Below are 20300 nucleotides of genomic sequence, written 5' to 3'. Positions count from 1 at the left end.
TAACTTATCAGATAACTAGAAAGAGAATGAATAGCAAAATGGAACATTAGCCATGTTGGTTCTGGCACTTCTGAGGCTTCAAATCTCTAGCCAAATTATCATCCCTTGTGGTATTAACCTAAGTTAACCATCTAGGCCAGAAGCGAGCCTTTTAAGCACTGTTTACATGAGCAGACCAACAAACAAGGCATCTTATACAGCCAGGCCCATATAGTTCATAAGGTTGCACTTTGCAACAGCTACTTTGTATATTGCACATACAAAGACTCATATACTATCAAGCCTGATGTATTTTCATCAGGGACTGGCTTCCCCACCTTCACTCTCTTGAAAATTCATCAGTGGATGTCAGCACATAAGATACTAGGGTTCAGGGACAATGGTTGGGCTGGGAAAAAACAGACTTGGACAAAGAGTGAATACAGAGAAGGGTTATTTCCTTAGTGGAGAAGAGGCTTCCGTGAGTGCAGTTAAAAGGTACATGAGAAGTAGTAAAAGGGAACAATTTCCCCCCACCCCACTCCCGAGACAAGCAACATGTAGTTTAATCCAGCATTTTGCCCCTTGCAACAGAATTTGCTTGCCTAAAGCAAAGCTTGGCTCACAATACTTTCACAGAATCACTATACGTGGTTTTTGTCCCAAACAGCTCTCTTTTTTAAAGATTCGGCCAAGTGCATTTTCTAGAGTCAAAAATGCCATATAAGGTTTGGCCACTTGTTAGGCAGAATATAAGGTTGTTTGGTTTTATAAATGATTTAAAATACATCTTTTGGGCTTAAAAAGGGTTAAGGAAAGACATAACATGGTGGGTGTAGGTGGGGAGTAAGATGTGAAGACACTTCAAAATTCTGTAAGTCGCCCTTGGCCTATAGAACAGGACAGGGCAAATATTTAAATAAAACACAACGCTTTCTGGAAACACACACACAGTTTTTTAAGTGTAAAAGTAAACTTACATTGGGCCAACCTCCAACACGTTAGATAAAAGCCTATCATCATCCTTCTCAAAATGGTACAAGAACATTTCAACTGCAATTTGCAAACTGTAGCAAAGGCAGGGAATCAGATTGCTAGCTTTTACGAAGTTTACCTTTGAGACCACAAGCTATCTTAAAAAGCTTAACTGAGATGCTGCATCATCACATCTCCACTGAAGAAAAGGGGACATACAACTTGGCAGCCTTAAAAGAAACCATTTAACTCTAACAGAGTAGCTACTTGCATGGTGATCATTTCTTGGGTTGTGAGCTAACCCAACTCTGTGGTGCAATAAGATATTTAAAAATTAATACATCAATTATATAAAGACAGCCATGACCCTCCATACTTTTTAATCGCAATGAAATATTTCCTTAACATAGAAACTACAGTTTATGAAAAATATCAAGATACACAAATTCATACATCCCCTTCTATGACGTTTGTTTGCTAAACTATGCTCACGGGAGCCTGAGCATACTTAAATTTGTCTTAGTTCAATCATCATTTGAGAGAACTTCATTTCCTTAATTATTAAGACCTTGTTTTCGTCAGCCTTTAAAGCTGAAATACAGTCAGACAGACGCACTGAAAAGGATTGACTATGTTTGCTTCTGTTTATGAGGAATTGCAGTCGGCAGAATAGAACCCAAATTTAATCTTCTTACGCACGGTGTAATCTTTATAATACACTAACCGTGAAGTGTGCTTGAACATAAGAACATAAGGAGAACCATGCTGGATCAGACCAAGGGTCCATCTAGTCCAGCATTCTGTTCACCCAGGGCCAACCAGCTGCAGCTGGGAATGCTCAAGCAGGGCATGAATGCAACAGCACCCTCCCACCCATGTTACCCAGCCACTGGTGTACATAGGCTCACTGCCCGTTGTACGGGAGGTAGCACATAGCCCTCAGGACTAGTAGCCATTGATAGCCTTTTCCTCCAAGAATTTTTCCAACCCCCCTTTAAAGCTATCCAAATTGGTGGCCATCACTACTTCCTGTGGTAGCGAATTCCATAGTTTAACCATGCACTGTGTGAAGAAGTACTTCCTTTTATCTGTCCTGAATCTCCCACCAATCAGCTTCATAGGATGACCCCAGGTTCTAGAATTTTGAGAGATGGAAAAAAATATCTCCCTATCCACATTCTCCACACCATGCATAATTTTGTAGACCTCTATCATGTCTCCCCTTCCCCACCCTTTTTCCAAGCTAAACAATCCCAGCTATTGTAGCCTTCTCTCATAGGGAAGATGCTCTAGCACCCTGATCATTTTAGTTGCCCTTTTCTGCACTCCCCCCCCGCCCCCCCCAGCTCTACCATATCTTTTTTTAGGTGTGGTGATCAGAACTGTGCACACGATTCTAAGTGTGGCCGCACCATAGATTTGTATAGGGGCAGTATGATATTGGCAGTTTTATTCTCAGTTCCTTTTCTAATTATGCCTAGCATAGAGTTTGCCTTTCTTTCTTTCTTTTTTTTTTTACAGTGGCTGCACAATGGGCTGACATTTTCATTGAGCTGTCCACCACAACCCCAAGATCTCTTTCCTGGTCGGTCACGGCTAGCTCAGATCCCATCAGGATATACCTGAAGTTGGGATTTTTTGCCCCAATGTGCACCACTTTACCCTTGCTTACACTGAACCGCACTTGCCATTTAGATGCCCATTTTCCCAGTTTCGAGAGATCCTTTTGGAGCTCTTCACAATCCCTTTTTCTTTAAACTACCCTAAATAATTTGGTGTCATCCACAAACTTGGCCACTTCACTGCTCACTCCTAATTCCAAATAATTTACAAACAGGTTGAAAAGCACTGGTCCTAATACAGATCCCTGTGGAACCCCACTATTTACTTCCCTCCATTAGGAGAATTTACCATTTATTCCTACCCTCAGCTTTCTGTTCTTTAACCAGTTGCTGATCTATAAGAAGACCCAGGATTTACTTTAAAAGCTGCTCTGCCACCCTTCTTATGTTTAGCACCATCTGAGGAACAAATGAAAGCCTGTGAAGAGGATATGAGAGCACAAAAGTAACTACCTTTTCCTCATGAAAGGGTGCTTCAATATAGCCAAGAAAACAGAAAGCAAACCATCACAAAAAACAGCATGTTGTCCCATATAGTCAGCACGTTATAACCCCCTGCTGCTCCTGCCAAGCCAAGAGAAAAGAAGGCCCATTATTTAATGGTTTAGCATACTTTAATCACATTTTTCAACCAAAAATTGACTCCCAAAGTGGTTTGCAACAATTAAAGCCTAATAAAAAGAATTCAAAGGCAATACAAAATCCTGTTTGGGGGTGAGCAGCTTAGCTGGCTCTGGGCCCAGGCATGATGGAGGAGTGTCTGCCCACAGCCTTCCCTCCCTCAGCAACCATCATTGCCACCTACAGGGAGGGAGATTCTCAGCTGGAGTAATGGGGGGGGTAATCTGGCATCACCCTCCTCCCCCACCTTTGTAATTCTTCAGCTTCAATAGCAAGGCACAAAGCCTTTGTCTTCATATTCTGGAAGAATAGTGAAAACACTGGACCAGTTCACACATCACAGTGGAAAACCGTGGGTTAATAAACAAATAGTAGGTTAACTCTGGGTTGTTTAACCCATAAACAACTCAAGAGTGTCCAGATTTGCATGTCACACTAATGACGTACGAATGGGGCGCTCGTAGGTTGTTCATGAAAACTGGATGCTGCTTGTATACAATATGCTAATGGGTTAATCAACCCATGATTTGCTGCCATGACATGTGAAACAGGTCAATGTAGAATTCTCATCTCTCCTGTGTGAAATCTATTTGGTGCTTGCAGACAGTACACAATGCATCACGCTGCTGAATTGTAAGGGTCACACTAGCTTAAAGAGTGTAAATACTAAATGCTTGTAAACTCAAACCCACGTCATGTGCACTGAAATCTCTTATTTGCATTAGCCTCCTTCCCTATCCATTTCCCCTTTTGTATGGTATCTACTCAACTGTAAGCCTGAAAGCAATGACTCTGTTTTTTTTCTTAATCTTTGAACAGCATCTAGAACACTTTAGGAGCTTTATGAAGAATAATAAGAAGAATATATATTTAGAAGATTTATATCCCACCTTTCGGTCAAAAGATCCTAAAGTTGGCTTACAATAAATTGTGTATATGTGTGTACACACACACACGCACATCTGCCCTGGCCAATAGATGGGGCAAGGCACAGTACATGAACCGGGTGTCAAAGTGAACCAGATGTTCTGCTTCACATCATTGGTTTCCACTGGCAAAGGTGGACGGAAATGCATGCCATTCTTTTGTTGGCTAGGCAGCCAGTACGTCAGAGGGTTGCTCAAGCGCTGGTGTGGAGTCTTCTGGGGAGTGTTGCAGTCCTGCAGGGAGATGCGCTGTATAGGCCCTGCCTCCCTGGAGATCTGTTCTCACTTAAAAGGCCTGTGCTCTATTCCAGAGATCTGTACTCCAGCGGAAAGATGCCTTCTGCTGCCTCGCAAACTGTAAGTGAATCTAGTTACGTATGTAGAAGATTCCATGGAATTTATATCAGATTAATGAGTGCATCTAGTCAGTTAGAGTAGTTTCCCAAAACAGCGTACAGGCAGGGCATAGAATAGAATCATAGAATAGCATGGTTGGAAGGGGCCTACAAGGCCATCGAGTCCAACCCCCTGCTCAATGCAGGAATCCAAGTCAGAGCATCCCTGACAGATGGCTGTCCAGCCTCGTGTTGAATGCCTCCAGTGTGGGAGAGCCCACCATCTCCCTAGGGAATTGGTTCCATTGTGGTATTGCTCTAACAGTCAGGATGTTTTTCCTGATGGTCAGCTGGAATGCGGCTTCCTGTAACTTGAGCCCATGATTCCGTGTCCTGCACTCTGGGATGATCGCAGAACAGCTGTGAAGTACCAAGTGTCATTAAAACCAAAACCATATTTCCAATATGTCCGGGAGGGATGAGTATACAGTACCTGTTTGTTGACATTGATGTTTATGTTGGACTGGGAAGTTAGCACTGGGTTGAGCTCTGCTTCCAGCTGTTTCAGTTTCAGTGATGCATCCTCAACTTCTAAAGGAGGAGAAGATATGATATAAACCAACCTAAGATTGGATTACAGCTCTGAAAATCATTAGCATTTCATTTCTGTCATTACTATAAACTAATAAAACCAGGAGGAACTGCTGTTCTTCCTTGTGTCCTCTGTGCAGTCACATTTATGGCTTTGCACCTGCACCAGCCAGAAATCTCTGGAAAGCTTAAAATTCTATAGGAATTATGGTCTGTTGCCAGCTAGTGCTGACAGCTGGGGAGACCATAATTCCAATTGAAATTTTAAGCTTTCCAGGGGTTTCTAGCTAATGCAGTGCAATACCCTTAAATGTGGCTGCACAGAAGACATGTGGAAGGATCAAAGTCAGGAGAGGCCCTACAAAATAGATGCTCTATCTAATGTCTGTACCTTCATATCTATAGCTCTATGCAAAACTACTAACTGCAGAACTTTGAGAAGACCCAAAAATGCAACCTTTAAAAATGGATGGGTATATTTGGTATTCACTGAAAACAAAAACACATTCTCTTGTTCTGTTGGGAGAGAAGGAGGGGTGGCACGAGGTTTTTGGACAGAGCACCCAGTAATGTTGGAGAGTCTTCTTGTCTCTGCACAGTTCCTGGTCACTCTCAAGAACGTTTAATTCTTAACTCCTGTCCCCTGCTTCCTCTTTCACCTTCCAGTCTACATGGGCACTTGAATGCCAAACTCTTTTCCTCTGCTCATTTCCCTGCATCAACTTTAAAACAACTTTGATTTAGGCACAAGTCCAAATTGTGTCAGAATAAATTTATGCAAAGGGCATTCATAAAGCTTTAATGATTTGTTTATTGAGAGCATATTTTGGGTATCCCCTGGCAACATATTTCATTTTGTGTGGAGCACAAAATACATACATTCTCTTAATGGGTGTTCAAGATCAGTAGCATAAACAGGGATGAAGCAGTAAATGGCACATGATAGTTTCTCTGTGGTGATGGGCTATCTATATACAGAAGAACTTCTTCCATGTAGCTTTTGGAACAACACCCCTAGACCCAACAGCACACAGTTAATTAAGCCTAAGTATGTGTAAATGAAACAACTGCATATTCATCCCATTACACACTGCTATTTGTTTCCCTATCCTATGTTGTTTCCCTTATGTCTATTATATATAAAAACTAGGGGAGAGAGTATGTATTTAGAGGGCGATATAATTACACACTCACTACACACTCAAGGATTTCATCCCAGGCTCTCTGTGAACTGAGCTACATGTTCTAATATAAAATAACATGGGACTGCTGCAAAAATAATAATAATAAATGGCAGACTGGTGTCCTTCCTCCAATCCCATTACTGGATGTCACTATACTGAGCATTTTCCTGACCCCACTAGCAAGTGACGTGGAACACAGGTTACTGATGGTAAGAACACAAGCTAAGTTGTATTACAGATTTCAGAGGACGAAGGGGAAACGTGACACAGGTTTCTGCTATTTTTACTGGCAAGCTTGTGTTTCTTATAATGTGTTGTTCCGGCCTAATGTACACAGCTGTGTGCATGCGCTCTGTCTCTGAATTGCACTCTCACACACATACTCACTCAGCATCACCTACCCACACTCCAGATACTAAAAGTGAGACTGGAGATTCATGAACCATGCATATGACTTTAATTTGTCCATGCACTCAGATGCACATGTGAGATGGAAGGAAAAACCACCGTATGGCAGCTTCATTCCCTCTGCTAGCATTGGCTTAGGAAGCAGGCGGTTTTTTAGAATCCAAGCACGGTTGCTTTTTTTTTTTTTTTAACCACATCTGTGCAGTGTTTTCTTTTGGTGGAACAACTATCTTGCATGACACATTTATCAAGTGTAACAAAACTGGTCCTTATCTGGTGTGTTAGGATCCATCCAGTGTGCTCCATTTATGACATATGAAAGCATAAAATCATTGTCCCTGATTGTAACAAAGAATATTAAAGGAGAAGAGGGGAAGAAATGTCAGATGTGATGTTAGGTCCTAGAAGTGGCTTTATAAGTAGACTTTGCAATAGAATGCCTGCTATCCAACAAGTAACTGCGTGTCTGGATATCTGGAATTATGGCTGTCAATCAATTGATGGTCACTGGGAAACCAGCAGTCATGCCAAGAATACTTTATTCTATGATGTAAGCCTGTACAGTCTGCAGAGTGTATTAAATGCTTTGCAATATCACACACAAGTAATAATAAAGCCTTTCAGTGCCCCAGAAACAACCACTCTACAGAGCATTTCCTTACCAACAGGAGGATCTGCCTTCTCAGAGGGGTGCTCCTTTGTGCCAGGAGGAGGGAAAGAAAGGTCTGCCTCTTCCAGAGCTTCAGCTGACCCTCCAGCAGAAGGAAACCCAGCAGCATTGTCAATACAAGTTTCCAGTAATTCCTTGTTATCCAGTAAATCAACATTCAGAGGCATACTATACAAGACAGGCAAAGGAAACAAGGTTTCAAACATAAATTCAAAGCAAGTCTTTATACTATGCAAGTGCAGTGCTACATAGATTTGTAAAGAATATTACAGCATGTATGGATTGGGCTCGCTTGACTAGCTACAAGTCAAACAATATTAATTGTTGAATATTATAGAGGATCAAGCAGATGCACAGGGAAATATTTGGAAGATAGAAGCCCTGCTTCAAAGAGGTCGTAACTGTAGGGGACAGGAAGAGGGAACTGTCAGCAACCCAGATAATAGTGGGGACCAGAGAGAAGAAACAGGATTAAGGCTGAAACACAAAGGATTTAAATTAAGCCTCTGTGTGATTTATTCATTACATCTGCATTCCATCTATCCTCCAAAGTAACTTGACAGAGAACATCACCCCTTCCTCAATTTTATTCTCATAACAGACAGTAGGGTTATGCCAGAGAGAAAGGGAGCAGCCTAGGGTCACTTTGAGTTTCGTTGCTGACTGGATCCAGGTCTCCCTTGTGCAAGTCTGGCATTCCATCCAGTACACCACCTGAAAAAGTCATTGCTGAAAGTCACTGGTTAGAAAGGATACAAGACCTCTGGGTTCAGGTTTCTACTTCTCCTTTCACAGGACACACGTGAGTGGCCTTGGAAAAGCCATTGACCTGATTCGCATGATCACAGCTGGGGAAGTAAGCCACAGAGGCTTATTTCCCCCACTGGGCATGCCAGGGGTAGGGTGGGGATTAGCATAATCACCCTCAGCAGCGCAGCTTGTCATCTCGTGCGAAGCCAGCTAGGGTGGCTTGTTAGAACCCGTGGGCTGTTGAAGGGTGTGGAGTGGCTTGTTACTCATGGCAACAAGCCACCCTGGCCGAGTTTGAATAACACAAGCTGTGCTGACAAGGGTAACCATGAAAATCCCTCTGGCATATGCGGGGTGGTTAACAAGCCACCATGAATTATTAACCACTCTGCAATCATGTGAACCAGGTCACTGGCCAGGTTCACGTGATCAGCAGGGGAAAAGAAGCCACCATGGCTTCTTCCCCCACCCCGGCGCATGCCGCTCATGCACACACCATTTGCCTAATTACTCGCGATGCGGCATGGGTTATCGTGTTGTGCAAACCCGGTGCAGTGCACAGCAGGGGTGACTTCTAAACCACCCCACTACCCATGGTTTGTTATAGGGGTTGTGGGGTGGTTTAGAAGCCACCCCCGCCGTACACCACACCAGGTTTGGACGACATGATAACCCATGCCACGTTGTGAGCAACTAGGCAAATAGCGGGCACATGAGCAGGGGGTAAGGGGGAAGACTTCAAGGTGGCTACTTTTACCATTACGGTCATCCGAACCCGGTCACTGACTCGGAGCCCCAGCCCATATCCTGAAAAAGAAACAAGCAGAGTGGTTCCATTGCTGCTGCCATTACCATGTGGGGGAAAGAATATATGAGCCATGGTGTTTATGTTGACACTTGATCTTCCAGAAGCCCCATTCATGAGACTTTTGTGAGATCCTAGCCTCCCAGAAGAGGCATCTATGCAGACACTGCAGCTTATACATTACTTCCTTCAAGAGGCAACAGCCATTTTGCATGGGGGATTTTGAAAGATTTGAATCGGGGCAGACTTAGATGGTGGCAACAAATATCCCTCCAGCAGTGCTACATGGGAGATGTACAATATGTAGCAAGGGAAAGATTACAGAGTGATGGTTCAGAGGCAACTGCATCTGCAAGAATTATCATACACCCAGCACTTGGAAGGCCCCAGACCCAAGTTGGTTCCCCCAGTTGCCAACCCAGAAGCACGATGATGACAACATTGAAGAAATACAGCAGAACACATTTTACATTGGATATAGTGATTTCATATGAGTACATCTTGTTGTATACGCTATTTGCCTGCTTAACTCTCACCAAATGTTTGGTTTCTTCAGGGGAGAATTTGGATTTGCTAGCATAAAACACATACAACCCTGGTTGCTTTACTCGACACCTCCCAGTCAAAGATTTCATCTAATCCTGAAGTAATTCCACTGAAGCCCATGGAACTAACAGGGAGAAAAGGGAACATATAAATCTGCATCAGTTTTGAGTCACTTCATTGATCCATATATCCATTCTGACACTTCAACCGGGAGCAGCTCCCAAGGTTACAGGCAGAGGTCTTTCCCAGCCCTTCTACTCAAGAGCCATTTAACTGCATATGTCAAGGACCCGAACTGAAATCATCTGCATGAGAAACATGTGCTCTATCCTTGAGCCTTCGCACCAAACAAAAAATTACATTTACATTAATTGCAAAAATAAAGTTGCTAGGAAATGCATAACGACAACTTAATTCCCAGCCTGTTGGTTTCAGGCCAATTTCCTGCCTGAACTGACCTTTCAGAGTTCTCAGCCACCTTTCCACAATGAGGCTTTAAAATTTAAGAATATGTTTCTGCTGAAAACCCGTTATAACTTTTAAGTTTTATACACAGGACTATGGGGTCAATGACATGATTTACCACAACTCTGCAAAGAGAGAGCAATTTATGACTTAAGCCCACTAAGACTTCTCTTACATACAGATGTACATGTCTGTAAAAGATTCATTCATTCAGCTCTAGGTAGAATTGGACATCTCAGCAAACGTATGATCCCAATCCCATATTTGCCAAGATAATGGGAAAGCAGGGGTGGCGGTGGGGTACTTACAGGAAGAATTGGTGGGTGACATACTCAATGCTCCCTTGCTACCTCCTGCAATTATAAACGAACAGTTCCCATAATAAAGGGATGTAAAGAGTGTGGTTCCCTGAGGATCTGTACTAGGACCAGTGCTTTTTAACACATAAATGAGTTGGAATTAGGGGTGAGCCAAGTTTGCTGACAACACCAAATTATTTAGGGTGTTAGAACAAAAAGGTTGCAAAGAGTTCTATAAGGATCTCTACAAACAGGGAGAATGGGCATTAAAATGGCAAATTTGGTTCAATATAAGCAAGTGTAAAGGGATACACAATGGGGCAAAAAAATTCTAACTTCACATATATGTTGATGGGGTCTGAACTGGCATTGACTGACCAGGAAAAGGATTGTTGTGGTGGATAGTTCAATAGAAACATTGATCCAGCATGTGATTGCTATGAAAAAGGCAAGTTCCATGTTGGGGATAATTACGGACGGAATACACAGTAAAACTGCCAAGATCATAATGCTCTTATACAAATCTATGGTGCAACCAGATTTGGAGTACTGTTTACAATTTTGATCACTGAACTTCAAAAAGGGTTGAAAAAAGTGCAGAAAAGCAAGTAAAATGATCAAGCAGCTGTAGAGACTCCCCTATGACAAAATGTTACAACATTTGGGGCTCTTAAGCTTACAGAAAAGGGTAGACATGATAAACATGTACAGTATTATGCATGGTATGGAGAAAGTGGTTTTGGAGAATGCTTCCCCCCCCCCCCCCAATACTAGAAGCCAGGTTTATCCAATGAAGCTGAATGTTGGGAGATTAAGGAAATGTAAAAGGATGTACGTTTTCACACAACACATAGTTAAACTATGGAATTTGCTACCTCAGGACGTAGTGGTGCCACCAACATGAAATGGGGGATCAGACAAATGTATGGAGGTTAAGGCTATCAGTGGCTACTAGTCATGATGGCTATATATTATCTCCAGTATCAGAGGCAGTATGCCTCTCAATGCCAGTTGCTGGGGAACACAAGTGGGAGGGTGCTATTTGAACTCATACCTTCCTTGTGGGCTTCCCATAGGCATCTGGTTGGCCACTGTGAGAATGCAATGGTGGACTAAACGGGCCTTTAGTCTGATCCAGCACAGCTCTTAGGTTCTTAAAAAGAGCCTAAGGGGGCAGGGGGGAATAACAGCACTGGGGGCGGGGATTATGCACCTCACTTTCTTCACACAAATTCTCCTCTACAAATGCCCCCTTGTCTAAATGCATTAGAACTACAAGAGAAACACAGAGATGGGAACTCCATGTTTTCTTGTAACATCTAGGTCCACCCTCACTTTGAGTTTAAACTCCAATGTATTTCATGAAAATGCAGCAATTGGGGTCCATATTACGTAGTGATTTGGAGAAGAAATGTACTGGGAATCTTTTAACAAGTTTATAATGCTATGATGCTTTAAAGACCGTTCAGAAACTTTAGCTGGTACCAAATGTGGCAGTCAACAGACCTGTGGGGGCTAGGCATTCTGATCATTCCACGCCAATATTGTACCAGCTACACTGACTGCCTATTTCTTTCCAAACTTAATTGAGAGTTCTGGTTTTTACATTTAAAACTATGAATAGTTTGGGACCAGGTCATCTGAAGGGCCGCTTGCACCCATGCAAACCTGCCTGGGCCCTAAGATAGGCCTCAGAGGCCCTGCTTCCTCGCCCATCATCAAGATCCACCAGACTGAAGGGTACTAGCGACAAGGCCTTTTAGGTTGTGGCGCCACATCTTTGGAATTCTCTTCCTAGAGAAGTACACACAGTTCTATCTACCTACTACACCTTTAAACCTGAGAATGTGTTTGTTTCACACAGCCTTTTATTGATGTGTTTTAACTGCTGCTGTGTTTTTCTGGTTTGGAGGACTGTCATACATTTTTATATTTATTGTACTTTTATTTTCTTAAAGATTGCTGTAAGTCTTGGGAGGCCTTTACATAATATTACAGCTGAAGCTTTATCTTCAACAAAGATGTTGAACATCTTTGTTGTTCAAAGATGATCAGGGATGATCAAAGATGATCAACAAAGATGATCAGGGGACTGGAAACAAAGCCCTATGAAGAGAGACTCAAAGAACTGGGCATGTTTAGCCTTGAGAAGAGAAGACTGAGGGGAGATATGATAGCACTCTTCAAGTATTTGAAAGGTTGTCACAGAGAAGAAGGCCAGGATCTCTTCTTGATCATCCCAGAGTGCAGGACACAGAATAATGAGCTCAAGTTACAGGAAGCCAGATTCCGGCTGAACATCAGGAAAAACTTCCTGACTGTAAGAGCAATATGACAATGGAACCGATTACCTGGGGAGTTGGTGGGCTCTCCCACACTGGAGGCCTTCAAGACGAGGCTGGACAGCCATTTGTCAGGGATGCTCTGACTTGGATTCCTGCATTGAGCAGGGGGTTGGACTCGATGGCCTTGTAGGCCCCTTCCAACCCTACTATTCTATGATTCTATGATTCTTTCACAAATACTGGACAAATATTTCCTAGAACCTGAATGTTCTTGTGCTTCCCTCACCCCCACCTATCCTGGTAGGCAAAATAGGTACACCTAGGCAAATGATTCTTTGTAATTCAAACAAAGCACACACATTACCACCCACTGATATGTGGTTTTCCTACTCTGCACTAAAACGTATGCTATTGTTGAGATTATGGGTAGTATCCAATGTTGTCCTAGTGCTAGCACTAATGACATAGTGCTAGTGTAAACCAACACTTGCGCAACATCATTAGCGCAACGTGGAAAAGCGGTGATTTGCTGCCAAAACTTGGCGGTACAGTGGCAGAAGGGGATTTCTCTTCAAAACAAGGTGCGTGCTCTTGATGAAACAACATTGGATACTACCCTGTGATACTTAGGTATTCTGGACACTGCAGGTGGTAACAAATTTTTCCTTTAGGAAAATATGGGTACATATGCCCATCTTTTACAAACCATCTTACCTTAAAATAGCATGAAGGTCTAATTAACCTCTGTTCACCCACCTTATAATCTTTAGTACACAGAATCTATCTTTGTTATTAATATCTCAATAATTACAATAATCTCATATTTCTCTTCCATGTTACTTACTATAGGTCTCTCCCACAGCCAACACAGCCTAAATGGGGAAGACTGCAATCTTTGCAAGATTTTATTGCATTTATCTCTCCTTTTAAAAGGACTTACCTTGCAGTAAGCACATGCAAATTTATTTATTTATTTATTATATTTGTATACTGCTCCACACCCAAAGGTTTCAGAGCGGTGAACAGCTGATAGGATAAAAGAATTAAAACCACATTAAAATAATAATTATTTTTAAAAGAAACAGGGTTCTAATAAACCATGTTCTGATAATGTAGCCGGTCACTAAAGGTAGGCTTCCTGAAATAACAATGTTTTCAGGAGGCGCTGGAAGCAACACAGCGTTGGCACCTGCCTGACCTCCAAAGGCAGGGAATTCCATCAGAAGGGGGCCACCACACTGAAGGCTCTTCTCCTGGTGGACTCCAATTGAACCATAGGCCCACGTGGAACCACCAGGAGCATGCCCTCTCATGCCCTAGGCGACCAGGCAGGTTGATAAGGGAGAAGGTGCTCTCTCAGGTATCCTGGTCCAAAGTTGTTTAGGGCTTTGTACACTAGTGCTAGAAACTTAAACCTGGCCTGGTAGCAACCAGTTCCCTCAGCAAAAGAGCTGCATGCTGAAAAGGGGCAGCTCCTGACAACAGCCGAGTTGCTGCATTCTGCACTAGCTACAGCTTCTGGAGCAGCCTTAAGGGCAACCCCACATAGAGTGCATTGCAGTAATCCAGTTACTTGAGGTTATCACCGTGGCCAAGCCATCCCTGTCCAGGAGACGCTGCAGCATGAGAACTAGCCGAAGCTGGTAAAAGGCATGCTCAGCCACCGCGGCCACTTGGGCCTCCAGCGACAGTGATGGAACTAGGAGTACAACTAGTGAAGTTTTCTGTTCTCTTTAGTCTATCAACATGTTTTAAAAGAAACTTGCTTACGCCAACATTTTGTTTATTATCATGGAGACATACAGCTTTACAGTTCTTAGCATAATTGTGAACTGCCCAGATAGCTTCGGCTATTGGGCGGTATAGAAATGAAATAAATAAAATAAAAATAAATAAATAATTGGATCACCACTTCTCAGCCTCTTCAGCTAAGATAATTTGAGCATACGATGAGACTGCACCCCTCTCATGTTTGACATGTTTGTGAAACTCTGTTTTGTCGAATATTTAAGGCTGCATAAATCTGTACTGATTTTTAGATAATTTACCTATCAGAAAACCTTCCCAGACCTTCCCAGCAGTTGTAGAACATCCTGTGTAACTGGCCTGTATGCCCCACCCACATGATTTGCACACTGATTACACATGGCCTACAAGCAGTGGGCAAAGGACATACAACATCAATATTTGCTTGTGCACCAACTAAAGAAGATGACAAGCATTCCTGGTTATTGGCTGCCACTTGGACATGAAGGGGGAACAGTGGATCCAGGAGCAACCCCAAGTTGTAAACCCGACCTTTTAGAGGGCCTGCAATTCTATCCAGAACAGTCTGAACACCTTACTCTCAAACTGCTGGAACCACCAAACATCACTACTTCTAGGTTGTCTGGTTTAAACTTCAGCTTGTTTGCCCCCACTCATTCCAGTCCCAATACTAAACACTGGTTTAGAACGTCCACCATCCTGAGGCCAAAAGATGGAAAAAAGAGCCAGATATCATCAGCATACAGATGAACACCAACCAACCCAAATTTGCCAACACTTACAAGTTCCATGTAGGTTATACAAAGCATGGGAAACAAAATGAACCTTGCTGTACCATACAGGTATGGAACAGAGCACAGTCCCCCCCACCCCATGGGACTGACCCCCTCCCCTAAACAATACAATGCTTGGAAGACGGTCCAGAAGGATACCATAGTTCATGGTATCAAATGCCTAGGGATAAATTGGGACCATTTTAAAATTTATTGTTTTTATCTAATTTCTCTGAATCAGTTGTATCTGCCTTTTGCATAAAAACTTGTATAGATCTGTGACCATAATAAGCAATTAATTTGATATGAAATGCCAGAGACTGAGAATCAACGGGATGGCGTTCCTCTCTCCATCTTCCAAGAAAGATCACCATGAAGGACAAGGCGGTTTCAGTCTTTAAATCAGGACAGATAGGATCCAAATCATCAGATGCTTCCAAGAATACCTGCAGTTGGACTGCCACAACAAGCTTAAACACTTTGCTCAAATATGGTAGATTTGATTCCAGATGGTATCATTCCGATCATTAGGGGCAAGTGTTGGCATTTTCAGCAAAGGCCTCATCACAGCTCTCTTATGGCTACAGGGAGCATACCTTTCCTGTTTATAAAAGGGGGCAAATACCACTGTCAGCGTCATGCCTCTTCAAATATCCTGGAGTGGGGCAGAGTAGGCACGTGTAAATGAGATGAGGAGCCATGCAGCTCTACTTTCAAGTTGCCATAGTCCGTTCACAAAAAGCTGTGTTGGAAAAAATCTGACAGCCACAGCTGGGCAATGCCTTTATAGGACCAATCAAAAATGTCACAAAATAGTGACCAAGTTTCCGCATTTTCCAGAACTCTTCATTAGACTGGAAGTTAAGAAAGTGGCTATGGTTGGGGAGCTGGCTTAGTGTTGAAGCCATAAAGTCTGCTTAAGATGTAATAGAGGAAGAGGTGGCAGATTTCGTTGAATGCAGATTTCAAATTACACCAAGGGATTCTGGGACAAAGAAACAGATGATGTCTGATTTCCCACTTTTAAAAACATAAAATCCAGTGGTTACCTGGATCTGTCTTCACTAAGCCTCACGGAGGAGGCTTGTGAGGGCAGATCTCCCTCTCTGAGGGAAGGCCTCTCTCTCTGCACTCTGAGAGGGAATCTGAAGAATCCCAAGACCCCTGAGATACTCTCCTGGGAACCACAAGATTGCAGCCTAAATGACTTAACATTATGAAGTGGAGATGGATCCCTTATTAGTATAAGCAGAAAACAGTAATATGGGACATGATCTGATCTTCCCCCGGAGGGAAGCCCCCTAGCGTTTTTTTTTTTAATAAAGGTGCCATTTTCCTTCAGAAGAATACAGTAAACGAAGGAAGTTGAAGATTGCCTGACTCAGTTCTCAGCTCTTGACACTGCAACTTGTACTACAACATTTGTGCAGAAGAGAACTGGTCACACAGTAAGACATCATATAACCTGAAGTGGTTAGACCAATAGGAACAAAGCGAATTTTCATGCCATATTAGTGAAAACTGTTGAATAAATTTTTGCATTCAAGCAAAACATCTCAAAAAAATACCTACAGACAACTTACTTGACATTCCTTCATACTCCTTGAAAGTATTTTATTTTTATATAAAAAGTATAATTCTATTTCATTTCCAATCAGGCACATTAGTAAAAGTGCAGAAGAACTAAAAGGACCAGCATGCACCTGCCAGTGGCCATCTCTCCTGTTTTTTTAAAAAAAATATATAAAAAAGTCATACGTTATGAACAATTGAACCAATGTTGGTGCGCAGTCTTAACACTTGGAGAACAAAATATTCTTTACATGGGTTGAATGTGCAGCTTTGTTACAACTAAGAAAGCCATTTAAACCCCCATTAAGAAAAACTTTTAAAGATATTTTATTTTCAATATAACAGCATTGGTGGTAATAGATCTCTGTTTAAAGAGAAATCTCAATAAGCTGTTTGTTCATATTCAGGTGCCTCAGCACACGAGTTAATTCCTTAAAGATCATGCCCTTCCCATGTCCTTTAAAGCATTAATATTCCGGAGTGACACAGAGGACAATCCTCAAGATCAAAAGTCCTACAGGTCAGTCACAGTGGTTTGGGCCCCCGAACCAAGAGCCCGTTTGTACATTCCTGCATTCTTCACATTGCGTTCACGGACAAAGTCACTGTAGTATCTATCCACTGAGTGGGCCGAGGGTGGGGACCACGCGTTCCATGCACTTCCACCACGTTGACAGCAGTCACCAGCATCATGGGGCCTGGATTGGTTTGGGGAATGGGATGGGGCACAGTTAGTATCTAGTTACGAATGAGGGGAGAGAATGGAAGAAGGAAGAGGCAGCTGAAGAAGAGGCAGACAACTAAGAACTTGTTCAATAGCAAGCACAGTCAATGAAATGGACTCTACATTAATAAATCCTTCACTGCTACTATCGGGTTGCACTGGTCAGAATTATCTATGCAATATTTAATTTGAATACTCTGTTCTTTCATACAGTGCCTCCTCCCCACAACTAGTGAAATAAAAACTGTTCACCCCCATGGTATACCATTTTCCACCCCCACGGCTTACCATGGTGCTAATGGCTATTTCTCTTGTCTATAAACAGTGGGTAACAGATTAAGCTAAAAGCATAGCCCTTCTTTGAGCAAAGTACCACTTAGGTACAGCAGCATTAAAGGATTTAAATGACATGGTTAAAAGCTTAGGACAAACAGACTTATCAAAGGACTACTCTGAACTAGCAAAAAAACAGTTTTGAGTCTAAGGCAAGGAAGAAAGATGAAGCAGCTCACCATAAAGGCTCTGACTGCATTCAGTAAAGAACAAGGTTTAGAATACTGCATGCAAAAATGTTATTGAGAATTCACTGGTCTGGATCCTGCCTGCTTGACATAGCTACTGTCATTTCACTGTGCCCAAGTTCCATTTTAGGCACTTGCATCATCAATTTTACTGAATTTGTGTGTAGGTTTAATTTTCAGAGTCCTATCAGTTGCGCACACACAGAGACTGCATATTTTGACTAGACTGTCAAATGACAGTAGCTATGTCATTTGAAAAGCAAATAGCCAATGTTTTAAGGAAGCATGATGTAGTAGTAATGGGGGACTTCAATTTCCCCGATATTTGTTGGGAGACAAATTCTGCAAAACATGGCCCCTCCAGGAAATTCCTGACTTGTGTGGCGGATAACTTCCTCCTACAGAAAGTAGAGGAAGGAACTAGAGGATCGGCTATCCTTGACTTGATCCTAACCAACAGAGATGACTTAGTGGATAAAGTAGCAGTTACAGGAACTCTGGGGGAAAGCGACCATGTTGTACTTGAGTTCTTGGTTCTAAGGGAAGCAAAAGCCGAGTGTACTCAAACGCGTACCCTGGATTTTAGGAAAGCTGATTTTAATAAACTCAGAACAATGATCAGTAAGGTCCCATGGCAAGCAATGCTAGCGAGAAAAGGAGTCCAAGATGGGTGGGAACTTTTAAAAAAGGAAATTCTCAAGGCACAATCACAAACAATTCCAACAAGAAGAAAAGGTGGAAGACAACAGAAGAAGCCAATGTGGCTTCACAAAAAGCTTAGGGATGACCTGAAAACAAAAAAGGACACATATAGGAAGTGGAAAGAAGGCCAAGTAACAAAGGAAGAGTACAGGCAGGTAGCACAGAATTGCAGGGATGGCGTCAGGAAGGCTAAAGCGGAGAACGAGGTGAGGTTAGCGAGGGATGCTAAAAACAACAAAAAGGCTTTCTTCAGCTACGTGCATAGTAAAAGGCAGAGGAAAGAAATGGTTGTTCAGCTATTAAATAAGGATGGCAAAATGATAACAGAGGACAAAGAAAAGGCAGAGGTGCTCAATTCCTACTTTGGCTCAGTCTTCTCCCAAAAGAGGGTCTATGACCCCCCTGGCAAAGGTGAAGTACAGGCTGAAGGGGCAGGATTGCAGCTTGAGATCGACAGGCATATGGTCAAGGAACACCTCATTACTTTGAATGAGTTCAAATCTCCAGGGCCAGATGAACTGCATCCTAGAGTAATAAAGGAACTGGCAGAAGAGCTCTCAGAACCGCTGTCTATTCTCTTTGAGAAATCATGGAGGACCGGGGAAGTGCCAGATGACTGGAGGAGGGCTAACGTTGTCCCTATCTTCAAAAAGGGTAAAAAGGAGGAACCTGGGAACTACAGACCAGTCAGTCTGACATCAATCCCTGGGAAAATTCTGGAGCAGATCATAAAGCAATCCATCTGGAAGCACCTTGACAACAATGCCGTGATTACTCGAAGCCAACATGGATTTGTCAAAAACAAGTCCTGCCAGACAAATCTGATCTCATTTTTTGATCAAGTCACCTCCCTTGTAGACCGTGGGAATGCTGTAGACATCATATACCTCGACTTCAGCAAAGCTTTCGACAAAGTGCCCCATGATATCCTGATGAGCAAACTAGCTCGAAGTGGGCTAGATGAAACAACGATCCAGTGGATCCACAGTTGGCTACAGAATCGGACTCAAAGAGTGCTTATCAATGGGACCTTCTCAAGCTGGGGAGAGGTAACGAGTGGGGTACCGCAGGGCTCAGTCCTGGGCCCAGTGCTCTTCAATATTTTTATTAATGACTTGGAGGAGGAGGTGCAGGGAATGCTGATCAAATTTGCAGATGACACAAAATTGGGAGGGATAGCTAATACTTTGGAAGACAGAAACAAAATTCAAAGTGATCTGGATAGACTGGAGTGCTGGGCAGAAAACAACAGAATGGCATTTAATAGGGACAAATGCCAAGTTCTGCACCTAGGAAAAAGAAACCAAATGCACAGTTACAAGATGGGGGATACGTGGCTCAACCACACTACGAGCGAGAAGGATCTTGGAATTGTCGTCGATCACAAGCTGAATATGAGCCAACAATGTGATGTGGCTGCAAAAAAGGCAAATGCTATTTTGGGCTGCATTCATAGAAGCATCGCTTCCAAATCCCGGGAAGTACTAGTTCCCCTCTACTCAGCACTGGTTAGGCCTCATCTGGAGTACTGTGTCCAGTTCTGGGCACCGCACTTTAAGAAGGATGCAGACAAGCTGGAGAGGGTTCAAAGGAGGGCAACAAAGATGATCAGGGGACTGGAAACAAAGCCCTATGAAGAGAGACTGAAAGAACTGGGCATGTTTAGCCTTGAGAAGAGAAGACTGAGGGGAGATATGATAGCGCTCTTCAAGTACTTGAAAGGTTGTCACAGAGAAGAAGGCCAGGATCTCTTCTTGATCATCCCAGAGTGCAGGACACG

At 42.8% G+C, this 20300-nt stretch overlaps 1 protein-coding gene across 5 annotated transcripts in view; it reads right to left on the bottom strand.

The window, feature by feature from the left end:
* The window catches only part of EPB41L5 (erythrocyte membrane protein band 4.1 like 5), a 106224-nt gene that overhangs the window by 16579 nt on the left and 69345 nt on the right, over nucleotides 1-20300 (bottom strand). For 3 of the 5 annotated variants that reach the window (XM_084807005.1, XM_084806995.1, XM_084807013.1), the window contains exons 17-18: nucleotides 7304-7479; nucleotides 4952-5049 (exon numbers count right to left, since the gene is read on the bottom strand). In XM_084807005.1, the coding sequence (XP_084663131.1) occupies nucleotides 4952-5049; nucleotides 7304-7479 (274 nt within the window). Of the gene's footprint in view, nucleotides 1-4951; nucleotides 5050-7303; nucleotides 7480-16584; nucleotides 17272-20300 lie in introns of those variants that run through there. The other 2 variants (XM_084807030.1, XM_084807022.1) reach the window with 1 other exon arrangement.

This window comes from Heloderma suspectum, chromosome 1 (genome assembly GCF_057233095.1).
Source record: "Heloderma suspectum isolate Gila_16-S chromosome 1, 16-S_ref, whole genome shotgun sequence".
Classification (NCBI taxonomy): Eukaryota; Metazoa; Chordata; class Lepidosauria; order Squamata; family Helodermatidae; genus Heloderma; species Heloderma suspectum.
This window is presented reverse-complemented; position numbering and strand designations above follow the sequence as displayed.